This window comes from Centroberyx affinis, unplaced genomic scaffold, assembly GCF_046629955.1.
Source record: "Centroberyx affinis isolate AG114_WGS23_722 - 3 ecotype Tasmania unplaced genomic scaffold, CSIRO-AGI_Caff_v1 ptg000539l_1, whole genome shotgun sequence".
NCBI lineage: Eukaryota > Metazoa > Chordata > Actinopteri > Beryciformes > Berycidae > Centroberyx > Centroberyx affinis.
The window spans coordinates 86,989-105,300 of NW_027279187.1; the positions used below are offsets into that span (position 1 = coordinate 86,989).

The window sequence follows — 18,312 nt, forward strand, 5'->3', positions numbered from 1 at the left end:
ATAAATTGTGGGCATGTTTCAAAACAAAAGTGAAATCAATTCATAGTGGAACAGATAGTGCTGACTGCAAGTTTTCTTAGAATGTTATGCATGGTGCTAACACCCCACACACAATCAGTGATGATTTTTTATTCCAGAATGTTCACCTACCAGGTCACTCACCTGTCTGTATATCGGCGGGTAGGTTCATTCAAAATCAGACCATGTGGTGCATGGGTGAAGGGCGGCTGGCGCAAGAGGCGGTAACGTAGTGGTTGGCAGTGCCTACAGAGTGGGCAGTCAGGCTTAGATGACAGGAGGGTGGCATCGATCTCTAGGTGCTGCTCCATAGTGAAGAATTGTACCCCGTAAACCTCTTCCACTACGTCCAGCTTCAGGGTCAATGGCGTGTCACAGAAGACATTACTGGGGCCCAGTGAAAGGTTGTTCCCACTGACAGTCAGTAGCAAGATGTTGTGGATAGCTGGCAGCGCTGTTTCCTCCGGGCTGAAGAAGGTGACCCACACAGTGAGGGAGTCTGGCACCAGAGGGTAGGGGAACTCCAGCTGAAGCATGCAGCCCTGCTGGGGACACTCCGAGAGACCCACGGCGCCTTGCTCGATCCCAGCATTGGGGCTCCAGGTGCGCACGCTTGGCTCACAAGCCTGCTCCACATCTGGTGGGCCTGTGGGGTAAAATAGAGGAATGAGAGGAAAGAGGTGCAGTGTCAGACACAACATGTAAACAATCAAGAAACTTTAAATAATTCACAGACACAACAACATGACATCAAACACAAATCAGACACCACAAGCAAAGGTCATTTGGACCACTGCCTACACAAACATAATGAGTGATTGTTGAATTACATAAAGAGGTGTTATGTCAAGTACCAAAGATTTTATGCTACTGGTCCATAAATTCCTAGAAAGTGGCAAAAAAACATTCTCTGAACAATTAAGATAGTAATCTTATAGTAAATTACAAAGCTAATAGCATTTTTATGAGTGCTGACAGACTGAGAATTAACATCAATAATCTCTTTAGTGTATCTACAGTTCTTGCAACATCAAGATAGACGTGAAACTGAGAGTTCATTGTCAGTCCAGCTGCAGAGGAAAGGCAGAGCTGAGGTGTGTACCTTCAGAGAGGGGCCCTGTGCAGGGCTCTCACTTCAGCACGGTCATTACAACCTCTAACAGTCGCACTCCAGCCATATTTGGAGTCCACACACAGCTAACTCGCATTATCCCAAGTGACGTACACTAACATTCATCAAGCACTTTTAGAAGCCAGCAAGCGGCAGACACTATGTTCTCCCTCGATTTCCTTTTGTGCATTTCCAAGCTGGCAACCGACGAAGCCATTTGCTAACCTCATTTCTGGGCACCACGCAAAATTCCAGTGTTTAATCAAGTGAGGACTGAATATGGTTTCCAAGCCACATTATCTCAACACATTTATTATTGTAAGTGTGTGTGTGGCCAGAGTAGAGGTAAGTTAAAGAAAAAAAGGAGAGAGAGAGAGAGAGAGAGAGAAAGAGAGAGAAGGAACTTAGATACTCCAAGAGCTTGCTTTGCTCGGCTCAATCCTCATGTAGTCCTGGCTTTCTGGGTGAATTTTTCATTGAGTTTGCAAGGAAAGGAGCTGTAGCCACTGAAAATATTTTGTAATGTCAGCTGTTATGATGGGCCCTACTCCTGCTCTGGCTCTGCTGCTAATGTGGTTGGAGATTTAAGAGGAGACAGAATAGGGGTGTCATCCACTGTGTAACCTAAGGCAGTGTAAACCATATTTTAAACATGCAGAGACGCATCTATGACCATATTCCTTGTTCTACCTCCGCTGGCTGGTAGAGCTCAATCTGGGCATCTGTGATTTGAAAACCAACATCAAAACCATGAATAATCTAAATGCAAACATTTTCTTAATTTTAGATAGAGAAGCTACCTGTATTAGGTCAACAAAATGTACATGCATCATACATATACTTCAATTTAACTCTCTCAGGCCTCAAATATTCACAGTGAAACATATGCCCCCAAAAAATTCATTTCAGCTCCTCGCTGCTACATAAACAGCCCAGCTCATAAGTGTTTGACCTAGAATTCCCTCAGAGCCGGTAGAGAGGCCCTCAAGGTGACTGAATCATCAAGACCTGTGCTTTGAATATGAGCCTTGCTTTCTCTGTTGATTAGCTGATCCCATCTGGGTATTAGCCTGTCTACAAAAACACCCATTCTAGGAAAAAAAGAGTGAAAGACAGTGGGCATAATTCCAGCTTAATTGCAGTTAGGTTGAATATGGGCCATTATGTCTGTGAGGAGTGGGGAAAGGTGACTGAAACAGGAATAGATATTGAACCTCATTGTAATTTTAGGGGTCAGTATTACTCTCCCTCAAGCAGAAAGGCACCTTGCTGCCTCCAGAGTAGAATGACTGCAACTAGCTTGTGGGAAAAGTGGCGCAGCGGTCCTGCATGCACCCTGAGTGCTCCGCATTAAACCGTACTAGCTAGCTACACTTAGCCAACCATGTAACTAACGATGTGCTGGTTCCAATACATTGTGTAAACGAGGCAACAGTAAACATATTGTCCCCTATGAATGATGCAGTGCCAATCAATAACAAATATGTTGTTTCTTGTAACTATAGCACAATAGCAACTGTAGCACCCTCCTCGGGCCAATCAGTGTAATTTTGAAAATGCTGGAAGGCAGTGGTGAGATGTATCATTCCTCATTGAAATCCGACTAGTGGTGTCTGAGATATCTTGTGTGACAGACAGATGAAAAAAACAAACTAACAAATAAACTAACAAATAAACTAACACATAAACTAACAAACTAATGAAAAAACTAACAAACAAACAGATGGAGACCAATCCGTAGTCCTAAACAATAAAACTGTTAGTAGTTCCCTGTCAGTAGTTCCCTATTAAGTTAGATTTTCATAATAGTGGAACTAAGTAAGCTAGATAATAATAATTATAATAATAATAATAAACTTTATTTATATAGCACCTTTCAAAACAATTGTTACAAAGTGCTTTACAATAAATAAAAGCATGGAATAAAAACACTAGAAAAAAAGAACAAAAACAAAGAATAAAAAGTAAGCACAAATAAATAAAATGAAATGAAAATCATTATAAAAAATGGCTACAGCAACGAGATCAATGGAGTAAAAAAAAAAAATAGAGCTAAGACACAAGGAATAAAAGTAAAACACAACTAAGAAATAAAAATCATAGTAAAAAAGCCTTTACACAAAAATGTGTTTTGAGGAGAGACTTAAAAGAAAACACAGAGTTTGCTAGCCTGAGATTCTCAGGCAGGGCATTCCAAAGTTTAGGAGCCCTGACGGCAAATGCCCGGTCACCTTTAGATGCAAGCCGGGAGGTGGGAACAGTCAGAAGGGCCCGGCCTGAGGATCTCAGGCTGCGCTTCGGCTCATAGGGGATTAAAAGGTCAGAGATATAAGTAGGAGCCCGACCATGTAGCGCCTTTAAAGTTAAAAGCAAAATCTTAAAATCAATTCTAAATCTAATAGGAAGCCAGTGAAGAGAAGCTAAAATGGGGGTTACATGGTCCCGCCTTTTACTCTTAGTTAAAAGCCTTGCAGCTGCATTTTGCACTAATTGCAGGCGAGAGAGGGACTTATGGCTTAGACAGGAATAGAGAGAGTTACAGTAGTCTAAGCAAGCGAGATGTAATGAAGGCATGGATAACCTTCTCAAGGTTGGCAGAGGACAAAAAGGACCTTATCTTTGATATGTTCCTCAACTGAAGGAAACAGGACCGTACCACACTTTTGACTTGTTCCTCAAAACAGAGGTCAGAACCAAAAATTACACCCAGGTTCCTAGCAAAAGGTTTAATATTGGCTGACCAGCTACTAAGTTTAGATTGAATTAGGTTGACTGAGTTTTGAGGCCCAAATACCACGATTTCTGATTTGGTATCATTGAGTTGGAGGAAATTTTGAGACATCCAGCACTTAATATCGGAAAGGCAATTATTAAGGATATTGATGCTGGTCGAGTCAGTAGGATTTAGGGGAATATATAACTGCGTATCATCTGCATAACAGTGAAAATGTATATTATATTTGCGGATGATATCGCCGAGAGGAAGCATATAGATGGAGAAAAGTAATGGGCCCAGGATTGATCCTTGAGGGACACCATACTTAAGTGGAACAGAAGAGGAAACGCTATTTCCTATCTCAACAGAGAAAGTTCTATCATCAAGAGAAAGTTCTATCAGCAAGGTTAGGAAGCTAGATAGCTTCCTAACCTTGCTGTCCTAGCCTAAACCTCCACCTAGCACCACCCAAACCTCCTCTATTTGTTGGTGAGTTGTCAACAGGATTAACCCATTTCCTTCTTTTGTTTTTCCACACTACACAAGAAGAAGTTACCATTTCCTCTACTGAAAATTACGCTAAATAAAGAGGTAAATATAGGCTTTTTAGACTCAGTGCAATTGTTTGTCTACAGAGCACTTGGGGGATCCTCCATTAGTTGTTCAGAAACATTTTCTGGGCATTTTATGCTCTTTTAGGAAATCTAAACAAACAGACCCCATTCACTTCAATTGGTTGGGAGAAGACTGAGATTGAACTGTAGTCGCTAACATGCTAGGTGTTTGGTGGTTATGCAAACTTCAATGAAGTTTTGACTCTAGAGTGTTCCTTTAAATTTACACTGTTGTGGTCTGCAGCAGCCTCTTTTCAGCTTCTTTTAAAAAATTTTGGATTGTGTCCTGACGTGAAGCTATCAGAGGATATGATCATGTTTGATTTTCATGATGCAGTCAGCTAAATAATGGTTGACTGGCGAGTAGCTCCTGGCTAGGTGGTGGTGCCTGCCCACCAAACAGTCACAATCCGTCGGCTCTGGAGAACCATACCGTTCCACAAAAAGTCCAGCGAGACGGATGAATAAACAGAGAGGGATATGTCCAGACATGCACTCTTATGCTTTCTAAGAAGCGTCTGGCTCTGCCTCTCACTATCGATGACTCACTGTCACACTCTGCTACACACTCATACAGTAGGCAGACATTCATCCCCCCAACCTTCTACCCCTGACGCACACACACACACACACACACACACACACACACACACACACATCACAGCATTGGCCTAGGTTATAGTGGCTGCACGTCATGAATTTATGCCACGACCCTTACACAGAGGGCATGAAGACTGGCTGTAGAGTGGAAATAATTCTCTCTTTGCATTTGGTCTCTAGAAATAAAAGCTTTCTACCATGTTTCACAAGTTTTTTGTCTCTGATGATGTGATCAGAAATGTTTTTTAAAAAATCCAAAAAGCCATGGACATCACTTTTTCCATATCTTAATTTGGGCAACATAAACAGTTCCCTAGAGGTTGGTATGTGGAGTGGGTGATGGATCAAGATGAGTGATGAGTTAAACAGAAGGATCCCATCAAGGTGACAGCCATTTATCCTTTAAGCACTCAATATCTGCACGCATTTGCCTTGGAGTTTCACCATTATTTTCGTGCAATACTCATCTTTTCCCATTCCTTTTTGCTATTCCAGATCAACCTCAGTAGCCTTTGGTCAAAATCAAAGGGCATGTCTTTGTTCTGGCTCAAAGACACTTTAATGGGATACAACAGTTTTACAGGATATGATAGGGAATTACAGTGACATTAGACAATGAAATGAATTAGTACACTAGATTTGGTAACTACAAATCCACTGCTACCAGGGCATTACAGAGCCGAATAGGAGAAACCAGTAATGTCATTACGATTGTTAAAAACTTTGGAGCAGCTTTGGAATCTTTGCAGCAGTGAAAATGTTCTTTGGTTGACCAAAGTGCTACTGAAGAATTGGTGGGTTCTGGGAGATTGCTATTTGAAACTGTCTGTCCATCAAGGCAATGGGGCACAGGATTATGCATCGGGGAAGGGTTTTGATGAAGAGTTTGCTAAGACTTTGCATCACATATTATGTAATAAGGACCCAGGCATGGTTTTTGTTCACATTGGTTGTGTTTCTCTTGTTCGTGTCATGGACCTAGGACATGGCATAAGCCAGAGTCAAATGAGTCCAACCCTCTTTCCTTAAACGATGACAGACAGACAAAGCCACACATGGCATCACACAAACCAGCAAGGCCTGACACTACACTGCTTTGAAAGGAGGCTTCTAATAAAGAAAGATTGGCCTCAAAACCGGGCCCTTCCAGGTCACACAGGAACACACACACACAAACACACACACACACATATGCATGCTATTAGCAAGACACTTATTGAGTAAATCCATACAAACACACACACAAGCATAAACATTATGTAGATATATTGTACATTCATGTGACGTACGGGTGCATATTACTAAACCTTCACTGAGCAACTCCATGTGCACTTATACATAAACAGAAGCATGCATGCACATAGAGCTATGCACACACACACACACACACACATTCTCTCACACACATACTATGGCAAACACATACACATTTTGGATCTTTCACATCCATTCATGCACACTGCTGGTTTCAATCAGCCCAGGATCCTCCCTTGTGAATGTCACTAACCACATGCAATTCTCTTAACTATCTTGGGTGGTTTCCACCCCCCAGCCCCACCCACCCCACCCCCCTCTGAATCCATGTGTGTTTTTTTTTCTCTTTTTTAGTCTTGCCTTTTTTTCCTCCAGCCATATTTCTCTGGGGCATAGAGTAGTAAAGATTTATGAGAGGTGCTCTGGCTCTCTCTAGCCACGCCAATGTTTCCCAGTCAAGTAGTGTGAGGACACAGACCACAAGTCCTTAGCTAACAGGTGCCATGTGTACGCATGAATGCTCACGAATGCACACACACACACACAAAACATATACAGGTAAGGAGGCACATGCACAGCGAGTTCCAGCCACACACACATCCACACACACCCACAGAGGTCCAGCCACTACACACACACATATATAGTTCCATACACACACACACACACACACACACACACACACACACACACTGCACACATGTACATGCTTACCAATACAAACACTTACAGTAGTTTGGAGGCATTGCATTATCAGAGTGTCTATTGGAAGCGCTGGCCATAATAAGTAACTGCTGCAGAGGACACATTTGCACAAACACAGCAGGAAATAGCAGCTGTTACGTCCAGTGACAGAGTAGCCTGAGCAGGGTGAACAGGGAGAGGGGAGCTGGAGGCTGCCGCAAACAGGGACCCCTTCCAAGAGGGAAAATAGAGTGAGGTTTACACACACAGCACGTTAGACAAGCCCAGACTTGCCTCTTGTACACACACCATAGCCTGTGTGCAAGCAAGGTCCAGTGACTTTAGAGAATCTAAAGAGCATCCACACACACAGCCACACAAACATATACTCATGGATACACACACCATTGCGGCCTGTGTGATGCTCTGCCCAGTGAGTCAATGGGTTCATTTTTAGCCATGTGCAGTCAGACACTGATCACATATCCATGGATTGATGGATTTGATGGGTGGAGTTTTTTCTCATGTAGCTCATGTACAACTCTGAAATGAGCACAACACAATGCAATTTCAAAAGTGTTCAGCACCTGACATAAGCAATTCCCACTCATTGTTTCACTGAATTTATTTGATGTCGTGCCTCACTGAGCACTAAGGTGAATATATGACGTGATGTTTGATCATTTGGCAACAGAAAATTAAGTAAATTGGACCAAGTGTTTCTATTCAATTTTGTTTCCCAAGTTATTCTGCTATGTTCAACTTGTGATAAAAGTTTTGGGCAGTAGCCAACTGGTTGCCTGAAGTTGTTCATGGTTACATCACCAGATCACCACGTCATATATTAGAATCTATCACCTTAGAGCTCAGTGAGGCATGATGTAAAAAACGTGGCACATCACTCAGCACTACTTATGTCAGGTGCTGGAACACTTTTGTATGTACTTAGTTTAGCACATTATGACTGTACACTTTGAAGTTACATTGTGTTTTTACACCATTGTAAGTATGTTACGTATTAGGGAGATTTACCTACACAATAATATTGTGTACTTACAGTACTTTTCCATAGGTTAATATACAGGTGTGTAAGGTTGTTGTAAAGTGTTACCTATTGAAAATGCATTTGTTTTATGTATTATGGTAGTTCATATTTCATAAAGCAATGAAGCACCAGTAACCAAAATAAAATATGCATTTTCCCTCTTATTCTCCTCAGAATCTAGTAAACATTTGCGCAGGCACTTCTGAACTAGTCAAAATGGAAGATTCTGATAACTAATCAGCACACAACTATCTTGCATGTCTAAACTTAATGAGTATGTATATCAAGGGGTGACAGTGACAGACAGAAAGCAACAATTTCTCCTTGTATATGCTCTTATAACATGTAGGAAAAACAGCATGTATTAACTTCTCACTGTGGAAGAGGACGGAGAGGGAATTCAATGTTTCTTTTCATGACCATTTTTGACGATGGCTTAGAATTGAGGAGTTGAAAAAAATCTATGATTCTCTTGTTCCCAACAAAAATAAAAAATAAATGATGATCATGCCCATTTCAGTAGAAATGTTGCCCAATTTCCATTACAGTAGACAAAGCCCGTAGGAAACTTATTCGCTGTCATATTAAACATGTCTACTTTTAATCTGCCTGCGAAAATACCATTCCTCTTTTTTTTCCCTCAAACTGCTGACATGTAAGACAGCACTACTACTGTGCCAAACTCACATGCATGGCAGCAAATATTGGTAAATTGTGTACAGAGTTGGAAACAGCTGCGTGCATTTTTTTTTCTTTTTTGCCTGTGGTGACGGTCTGTAGCCTTAGTAGATTCGGGCCTCAGTGCCTATTTAATGTCACCATCATAAATGTCAGTCACTCTTACACTGTCAACTTTTTTGTCAGTTACTCTGTCAGTGTCAATCAGCCAAATAGCTGGAGGAAATCATGTGGTCTGAAATGCAAGGGAATAAGGACTGGGGTCACAGGCATATAGTGGGTCTATAGACTTTAGATTTGGAAATGGATTACTTTCTTCATCAACACCTACCTGCTCATCAGTGGGCTGCAAGAGATCCAACTTGGTGAGTATTACTTGCGGTTGTAATACTTATAGTCTTTGTGACTATTTGAGTGGGGTTTTTTTTGTGATAGTGTCTGCTATTCATGACACTCTTAATGTTTGCTTTTCGTTGTGCCGATATTCTCAAATGGCGGCTGTTCTGAAATGTAAATGTAAATAGTTCCAGCCAATATGTGAAGCTTAGGCAATGATGCTGATGAGGCTTTTGTGCTTTCTATGCTAGTTATGACTGTGCACTTGCTGTATATCAGACAGTCTTATCTTACCCCATCTACTGTCATTCCTACTGCTGGATTATTGCGGTAGTAGTAGTTCCCCTGGCCTATCCAGTCATGTACTTTATTAGTTCATGTGGGGGAAAAAGGCCTGACAGCGTCTTTGTGTTCCTTGACATTGTGATTTTAGAGTCGGATGTAGGTTAATAAAGCCAAAAGATTAAATTATATGTGTTGTGTGCACATGGTGAGTTTGTGCAAGAGAGAGAGAGAGACTGAGAAAAAGAGAGGGAGAGTGACTTCACACTACTGGCTCAAATGTTCTGACTGGCAAATTGGCTGCCGATTATATAGTAGGTAAAATATAAGAGCGCAGACTTACACACAGACTTTATAGTAGGTCAAATATATACAGTATAGGTGATGTTATAATATATAAAAGCACTACAATTATAAACATCACAAGCTAAAATATATAGCAGATTTACAAACTGTTAGAACAACATGCACACGCGCACACACACACAAACTCATGCGCACACACATACACACAAACACACACACACACACACACACATACATTCCAGACTATGCTTAATGCTTCCGCTGCCAGAGCCAGAGAGTGATCAGAGGTGCACAGATGGGACAACTATTTTTAAAGCCCAAATACCTCATCCCTAATGCTTGTCCCTGTACAGTTGTTCTAATATGGATCACTAACGGGGCAAGAGTGGCAAGACAAAAATTGGGGAAAAAAGGCTATTTCTGGAATCATGCTGATTTCAGCATTTATTGTACTCAAATTCCCCTAAACAAAAAAGGAGAAAAAATGAAAATTGAAGCTACGGACATGATCTGTGAACTCCTGTCTTGGCCATGAGCCCTCATGTGGGAATTGTGGTACCATACAGCTCCATCCATTGGGAAGCGACCTCCCTTGTTCCCCCCATGTTGTCCCACGGCTCATGTCAAGGGTCGTGAATCCAATGAGTCATTTGCATGTTTTGGGGTTGAGTCAGTGACCAAAATATTTGCATGTTGGAGCACTGACTCAGAAAACCAAGAAAAGGGAAACCTCAAAGGCATTGGAAGCTCATGGATGTGGGACAGATACTTTGTGGATGAGAGTTGGGTTTTATTTAGCTTTCATGTAAAATGTCTTTTCAATAAAAATACATACAGAGAGTAATAAAGAGCCAGTGTAATGTAAAGGTAAAAACATATTGACAATATGTTGAGCATCTACAGTAAGTATAGTTGAGCCATTGCTTGGACACTGTCCAACTTACGAACCAACTACCAACTTACAATGACAGTACACAACGTCATGCAACCAAACCAGTTTTGACAAAAGATTCAAAAACTATATCTTACCTTCAGCCTCCCGGGGGGACCAGTGTCCGGAGGGGGCGCAGGGTCGTGGGGAGGAGGAGTTGGAGGCATACTGCAGCAGAACTCTCCCCTCAGTGCATTTATCACACACTGATCCCACTTCTCTAGGAAACCAACAGACATGCACAGCAACCAACTTAGATACAGTCCAAATACACGTCATTCATATAACATTCATATAACGAAAAATTATATAAAATGTAAAACTGTATTACAAATATAGTGTTAAATTATATGACAAATGAGATCTAAACATAATACGGTGGTGCCAACTATTTGGTCCAGTTTTAAACCAAATCATAGAACATGACAATATACTATCAATAATCATGTAATGTAATAAAGGTACGTAATCCCTTTATCTCCTTTAATACCAGACACCATTTTCCTCTCACTGCCACCCGAAGCTAGCTCATTTCACCTGTCATAAAAGTGTCCAGATATGGGTGGGAACCATTCCAGGGTGATGGCACTGCGATGCTGCTCAACCACTTGGGGTGCCATGGGCACTGGTGGTGGTTTGGTGGCAGGTTGCCAGGTCTGGTAGATGAGGTCCAGGTAGCAGTGCATCCTGGCCACCTGGTTCAGCGTGAACGAGTCTGTACAGGCATCATCTGCAAGAGGAAGAGGAAGAGGAAGTCAGTCAGTGCGTGATGTGGGGATGGTAGGGTTTGGGGACTGATATGTAAAAAGATAGTGACAGAAAGAAGGAAGATGGGTATTGATTAATTCCAAAGGTTTTCATTATCAGATCACATGCATGAGGAAAAACCCCTGTCCTTATTTAGCATAATCCTTATGCAATCTAAACATACAATGAACTTTGGGCAGTCAATAAGTGAGCCAATTTAACTATGACAAGACGTTTAACCTTTCCAAAACACATGAGCGACATGAGATGGTGAGTCCCCTGCTGGGTTTTTCCCATGAAATGTCCCTGCTAGATTCCACACTTGTCTCAGTATGCACACATTTGTGGCACACGGGGTCAAGGTACGGTGCGCTAGCAAATTCCTTCTTGGCGATCTCTGTGTGCGAGTATACATGTGAGAGGTGTGTGTGTGTGTGTAGTGCTTCTCCCAGGTAAGTAGCAAAACATGTGTGTGGAGGCTCAACCTCACCTGCATAGCTCATGTAGTTGTTAAATGGGGTGTGTGTGAAGTGTCGGCAGCCGCAGGTCTCGTTGCCCGGCTCAGGATCATGGCAGCCTTTGTATTTGGGCGTGGGGTTGGTGTCTGCACACAGATCTCCAGTCTCCAGTGAGGGCTCAGTCTCCAAACATGCGTCATTACACGACTCGATCTCTGATATACCCCGAAACACGTGGTAAAGCCCCAGACTGTGGCCGATCTCATGGACCATTGTGTCAGTGTGACCAAATGTACCATAGAAAGAAGGGTTCAGCACAATTCCACCTGAGAAAAAATGGAAGAACACACACACACACACACAAGTATGATGTATCTTGCAAACACTCTCAAGTGCGTCCACACACAACACAAACGCCTGTTCCTAGTGTAGTGTAAAAAAGGTGTGGAACAGGAGTAGGATTCAGACAATGCATTATTCATGTGCCTACTCAGCTTCATTATCACCTTCCTCCATGTTAGAGCAGAGATAAAGACAGAAACTGCTTGGGGCTTGAACTGTAATTACTCAAAATCAACAATCTGGCCTGCCAAAGACGGGATGTGTGCATGTGCTTGAGTGTGTGTGTGTGTGGGTGTGCTGCATGAGTGCATGTATGTGCTTGTGTTTGTCTCCTACCTAAATGTGTCAGGGCTTCTTTGTCCCAAGGCCAAGTGGCAACCCCCGCCAGATCTTCATCAGATGAATTGGCAAAGAAGACATTCAGGTGAGTGGAGCCATCCAAATTTAGGATCTCTTTCAACTCCTTCACATCCAAATAGGCTCTGGAGAACGGAAAGGAGAGAGAAAGAGAGATTAAGTAGTTTCAGAATGAGGGTAGTTTATTCCTAATGAATGTAGCTCTCACCAAAGCAAGGTATTTCAAATTACAGTTGTCTCCATGGCCAAAAAAGGTTGACCTTCACGAAGGACCCTTCAGGTCACACTACAGAGCTTCAGAAAAAAGCTTCTGTTGAATTCAGATACAGCTTAAATAAAATAAATATTAGAGGCTGCAGTTAGACCTTACACCAAAAAAATGAAGGTTGACTTCAGACAAATCAGCTCTCAGTTCTTTTGACTCGGTGTGACTGCCAGGGCCACCATTAAGATGGTGCAAGGCACTGAGCCCAGGGGGTCCAACAGAGCCCAGACTGATCAATTATTGGGCAACTGCTTTCCAGAAGTCATAAGTAGGGCCCATAATTAGGGGTGAATAAAAGTGTATTTTTTAATGATAAAATATCTCCTCTGAGCAAGCATTTACATATTCTCTATCTTCAAAACAAATAATTAAATAATTATTTTTTAACTGTTTAGCTGGTAAATGACACATGGATATGCACTGGCTGTACGGCTGTACAGATGTACGTATGCAGCTAGCGCATTCAAATCACACTCCCAAACTGAAATCACTTCACTAGACTTAAAAAATCATATTTAAACATTATTTTTTGTTAGCACAGCAATGAGGCTAGGGACAAATGTCCCTGCAGCAACACTGGTTCAGCTTTTTTTGGTTCCACCTAGCGCAAGATGTGTTTTTGGCATCTTTTGTGATAACATTCCAATTCAAACTGACAGATTAAAAAGTCAACCTGAGGTTTCAGTGATTGTTCAGGTATTTTCCCTGATTTTCTGATGCATCCCACCCATAACATTAAGTTCTGTCCTGGGCCCTGGGAATACTGACAGCAGCCCTATTAATTGCAATCATACAGCGCAATAAGATATCATTCCAGCAGTGAGACTGTCATTCATTTTCTGAACACATCAAAAAAGTGTTTCTCTAAGAGCCCAGCTGGTGGTCCTGGCAGATAGCATCGACAAGCTCAGTCATCTCTTGGAAGAGTGAATAATCTGTTGCAAATGTTGAAGTGTCAGTTCATTTCATTCCAAGGCTTTGGAAATGGATATGCAATAGATACAGTAACAGGAATTTATCTGAAACAAAACATGACATTGGCCCTAGTATCACAAATTAGATCCCCTTCGGATGTTTTGACCCAGTTTGTGTGACCCACTTGCCTGCCTCATGTTTGTATGTGCTTGGATCATAAGATTTAGTGCAACAACACTGAGGCTGGAACAACATGCCTTCATGGCACTGTGCAGTGCAGTGCAAACTAAACGCCTTGACCCCGTACAGCAGGGATCGACAGCCATGCGCCATGGAAGGAAGAGAGTCTGCAGGTTTTCATTCTACCCAAACACCCCAGTGATTTCACTGACTAGTTCCTCATCTCTGGTTGAAGGTGTGCTAATCAGTGACATCAGCTGGTTTAGTGTTTGGTTGCAATGAAAACCTGCAGCCTCAGCCCTCCATGGCACATGGTTGCCTATCCCTGCCATACAGTATCTAACATACGGAAGATACCGTGTTGGACGGGTAGCATGTGTGTCAAAAGCCAATTTTTGTAGATGATTCATTTAAGAAGATCCCCTTTTGCATGGGCTGGGGGTACAAAGTTGCACATGGATGAAGGGGGGAGGTGGGAGGTGAGAGTGAAGTGGGGTACTCAGACCAGCACAGAAGCGGTGAAAAGCAGAGTGATGGATGGAGGAGGTTGAAACATGTGGCTATAAACATGCACACAAACAAGGGCATTGTAAACACAAGATAGGACAGTGTTATGCATGTTGTCAGTGAAATTTCTGGTGCCAAACAAGTTGATGGTAAATTGGAGCACCATCCCTAACAGACAGACAGACAGACAGACAGACAGACAGACAGATAGATAGATAGATAGATAGATAGATAGATAGATAGATAGATAGATAGATAGAACCATAACCACCAAATCACTCCCACCAGTAAAGGATCATTTTCAACCTGGGCCTTATTTTCCTAGTTTTAGCCATCATGACGATTGATTGTGTTCATCATGTCAACACTGTAGGGCTTTATGTTCCTCCAGGTTGCTGGTAGCACTGCTCTCCAATACACACAAGAAGACTGCTCAAGTACTCAGTGTGAGTGTTATTATGTTGAAAGGACGTGTTTTAATCGCTTCTTGGGTTGAACTGTTGGAGCTTGAGTTTGTATTGGAGAGCAGCGCTACCAGCGAACTGAAGCTACATAAAGCTCTACAGTGAAATAAGTGACTAACTTTTGAACACAATCAATCGTCATGATGGCAAAAACTAGGAAAATAAAGCCTGGATTGAAAATAACTGTAATTGTCCTTTAACAACAATAATAATAATTCTATTATGTGGCCCTAAACCACGGCCCAGAATGTTTATGCCGTGGGCCGGCACTGGATATGGTGGAGAGCACGAGGACAAGCTGCTCCCTCAGTTACTTTGTAATCAAGTGTCAATGGGTTGTAACTCTACATAAGTGTGAAAATCATGGAAATGGTTGGATACATCACAATGACTATTTTATGTTGTTGTATGTTTATGTTTATGTTTGCACTCATACTCCAAGGGCACAGATTAAACAAATCAATTATTGTGAGAAGTTATATATTATATGATGAAGTACCACATGGCCAGTGATCCAAGATCAGGATTTCTCTAATACGGACCGATGTCATTTGGAGATTTAAGACCACCAATGCAACCTGCATACATAGCTACAAGAAATGTTTCGTAACATCTCTTCAACCCTTGTTGGACAAGTCCATCTGCCTCAAATCATAAGCTGGATAAGGATCTGCTTGGTGAAGATGCAGCGTTCCCTCAAAACAGACATGTTTTGGATAAAGGGTTTCCTTGTAGCAAATGCTTTTTTTCGAGCCTATGATTGAACAAGTGGGGGCACTCACTGGGGCCAGGTCTAAGGAGAGAAAGAGAGAACAGATGATATAAGGTCCCTCTTCCTAATAATTTCAGGAATTTCATTATTTCCTCAGAAAATATTTGTCCAGCTTTTTTGGACGTGCATGGGGGAAAAAGGATCATGGGGGTTTGATGCTGAGATGAGTTAGTCAGCGATGGATAAGAGCAGCACTACTACTGTAGGGTCAAAGCCTAACTAATCTGAGTTCAATTATATCTAATGCCCTTGGCCTTGTTATAAAAACACAATGTGCATCAGATGTGAATGGATGGACGGACGCACACGGGGCACTTAGAGTGAAAATAGACAGTTTTGGCTTGGCCAAATGAAAAAAGGCCCTCTCTCCCTCTCTCTCTCTCTGAGTGTGTGTGCATGTGTGTGTGTGTGTGTGTGTGTGTGCATGTGTGTGTTCCAGATTTCACACTATTTTCTAATTGCGGGCCTGATCATGCTAGTGAACATTTGGCAGGGCACTTGAGGCTGTGGTCAGCAGCCACTGTAGGAAGTTTGTAGAGATATCCGGTGACTGAATCATGTTCATGTTTATAGATGAACATGGATAGTTTTGGCCTTTCAAACACGCTCTGTCTTTCTTTCTGTCCATCTACATCTTACTCAAGCCTCCTTGCCAATAACCCTTTAGCCCACTATGCCCCCCAACCCCACGCCCCCGGCACTCTCTCTCTCTCACACCCCTCAACTATTTCCGCATCCCATAGCCCCTGTCCCCCTCTCTTGCTTCTCATCATACATTTTTCAGCAGAGATGAGCCACTTGGGAAGGACAGGATTTTCCATGCATTTAAACACACCACTTTTCAGGCATGTCCTGGGAAAAAACTTTAAATGACTTATGAGAGAGAGAGAGAGAGAGAGAGAGAGAGAGAGAGAGAGAGAGAGAGAGGGAGAGAGACGATGGGTGCAGAAAATCGAGCTTCACTGAATTCAAACATCACTGCAGGGCATCTGTTGTGGGGAGATCCAGGGGTGCGCGGGGCAACTCAAACTGCTGTGTTAATGCTTTTATATCTGATACATATTAAATGGGGGATTATGACTTCATCCATTTACACCCATATATAATTCATATAAGCCCATAAATTTGCCTCGTATACATATGTCTGGGGCAGCTTAGTGTGAAAGCTGTGGTGAGTTGGCATGGCAATGATGGTCTCACGGCCAAGAACACTTTTAAATTGGAGGGGCCCCTCAGCTCCCCTGTCATCAAGTCGGTCAACACCACAGCCCCTAAACCCATCATTCATCTCTGCCTTTATTACTATACTCACACACTCCTTTCTAACCTTCCAGCTTGCTCTTCTGCTTTTTCCCTTTCCAAGGAAGACACATGCGTAAGAGACGTGTCAACGCTCGGATTCCAGAGATGCTGCTGCCACCACTTGCTGCTGAGAATAGGGCTTGGAAAAGTGGGACTTGTAGACATACAGGATGGAAGATAAGGACCTCCAAATGCTCCCGCAGTTCATATCTCAAGTGGAAGCTCGTCATCAAGTACCGAGGAGATCATGGCTGTTCTCATGGGTCAGCTGTTGAAGATATGTTGGTTTTCCCACACTGCTTTTCTAAGAGACTGTGAACGGCAAGGTATAAATGTCTGCTTTGGTAGAGTAGCAATGCTCTGGTCACTTGCTCTGGCCACTGATCATCTCCATAATATCTCATTCATGGTAATTTTACCAATAGGTATACATCCAGCCCACCTAGACACACTCCCAGTCCTGTGTAGTAGAATGTGGCACAGCTGTCACGGACCTCTTCATCAATGCTTTCCTCATGTTCTCAACCACAATTACCCTGCCAGGCCATTAACAAATGAATTCTTTTCCAATAACCCGCCTATCATGTCATCCCATCACAGGCAGCTACACTGTCTGTTTGCCACCTAGGTCCCTTCTTCGCACCCTCCTCCCCTACTCTCCCCTAGTTATGCAGAAGGCCTTCCCTTGTATCAGCTCCAACCAGAGTACAGGTGAAAACAGGTGCTTTTATAAGGGTGTCACAGCTTTAAAGCGGAAGTGCTAAGAGCTGGGTTTTATGCCCAAGCACTCCATTAGGCACAAAGCTATTAACATGAGCCTGTTTTATGGGATGGGGGCTTAGGATTTAGACGACTGACTGTAAAGCACCCAACTCAAGGGCCCTTGGAGAATTGCCCCCTTCACTAAGTGAGAAGAGCGGAGGGAGAGAGAAAGAAGGAGAGAGAAAGGGTGATCCATCCATTAAGCTGCCAAAGTGAGAGGTATTGACTCAGGAAGGAGAGAGAGACAGAGGCCAAGGAGGAACCGATGACCTATTGGCCTCTTACAAAGCAAGACCAGATCGGTAACAGGTTCATGTTTAACCTGAAGGGGATGTACAAAGGAAAATACATTTACTGTAAAAGCCTAGCAAATCTCATGTATATCAACACATGTACTGTACCAGTAATTTAGATGATGTCATTTGGTTTTACAAGGGTAAAAGCACCTATACCAACCTATTACGGTTGTGTTTTGTTTTGTGCATGTTGATGCACAATACTGTAACAGAGCCGAGGCTATGGGATTGATCTTCCGTCCTGTTGTCATCAGTGCATGATATTACATTTGTCTTCCATTGACACTCAAACACATCTCAGACCAGCTGCTGAAATAACTTAGAGTCAGTGTGCCCTTTGTTATCTGCCTTTATGCACACATGCTGTTGT

The 18,312-nt window shown here is 42.5% G+C and overlaps 1 protein-coding gene across 1 annotated transcript in view; it reads right to left on the reverse strand.

Annotated features, from left to right (window-relative positions):
* The window catches only part of pappaa (pregnancy-associated plasma protein A, pappalysin 1a), a 94,959-nt gene that overhangs the window by 66,649 nt on the left and 9,998 nt on the right, over positions 1-18,312 (reverse strand). Inside the window, exons 3-7 of the mRNA XM_071517908.1 lie at positions 12,459-12,604; positions 11,813-12,106; positions 11,113-11,305; positions 10,674-10,795; positions 163-664 (exon numbers count right to left, since the gene is read on the reverse strand). Coding sequence (XP_071374009.1) covers positions 163-664; positions 10,674-10,795; positions 11,113-11,305; positions 11,813-12,106; positions 12,459-12,604 — 1,257 coding nt within the window. The remainder of the gene's footprint in view (positions 1-162; positions 665-10,673; positions 10,796-11,112; positions 11,306-11,812; positions 12,107-12,458; positions 12,605-18,312) is intronic.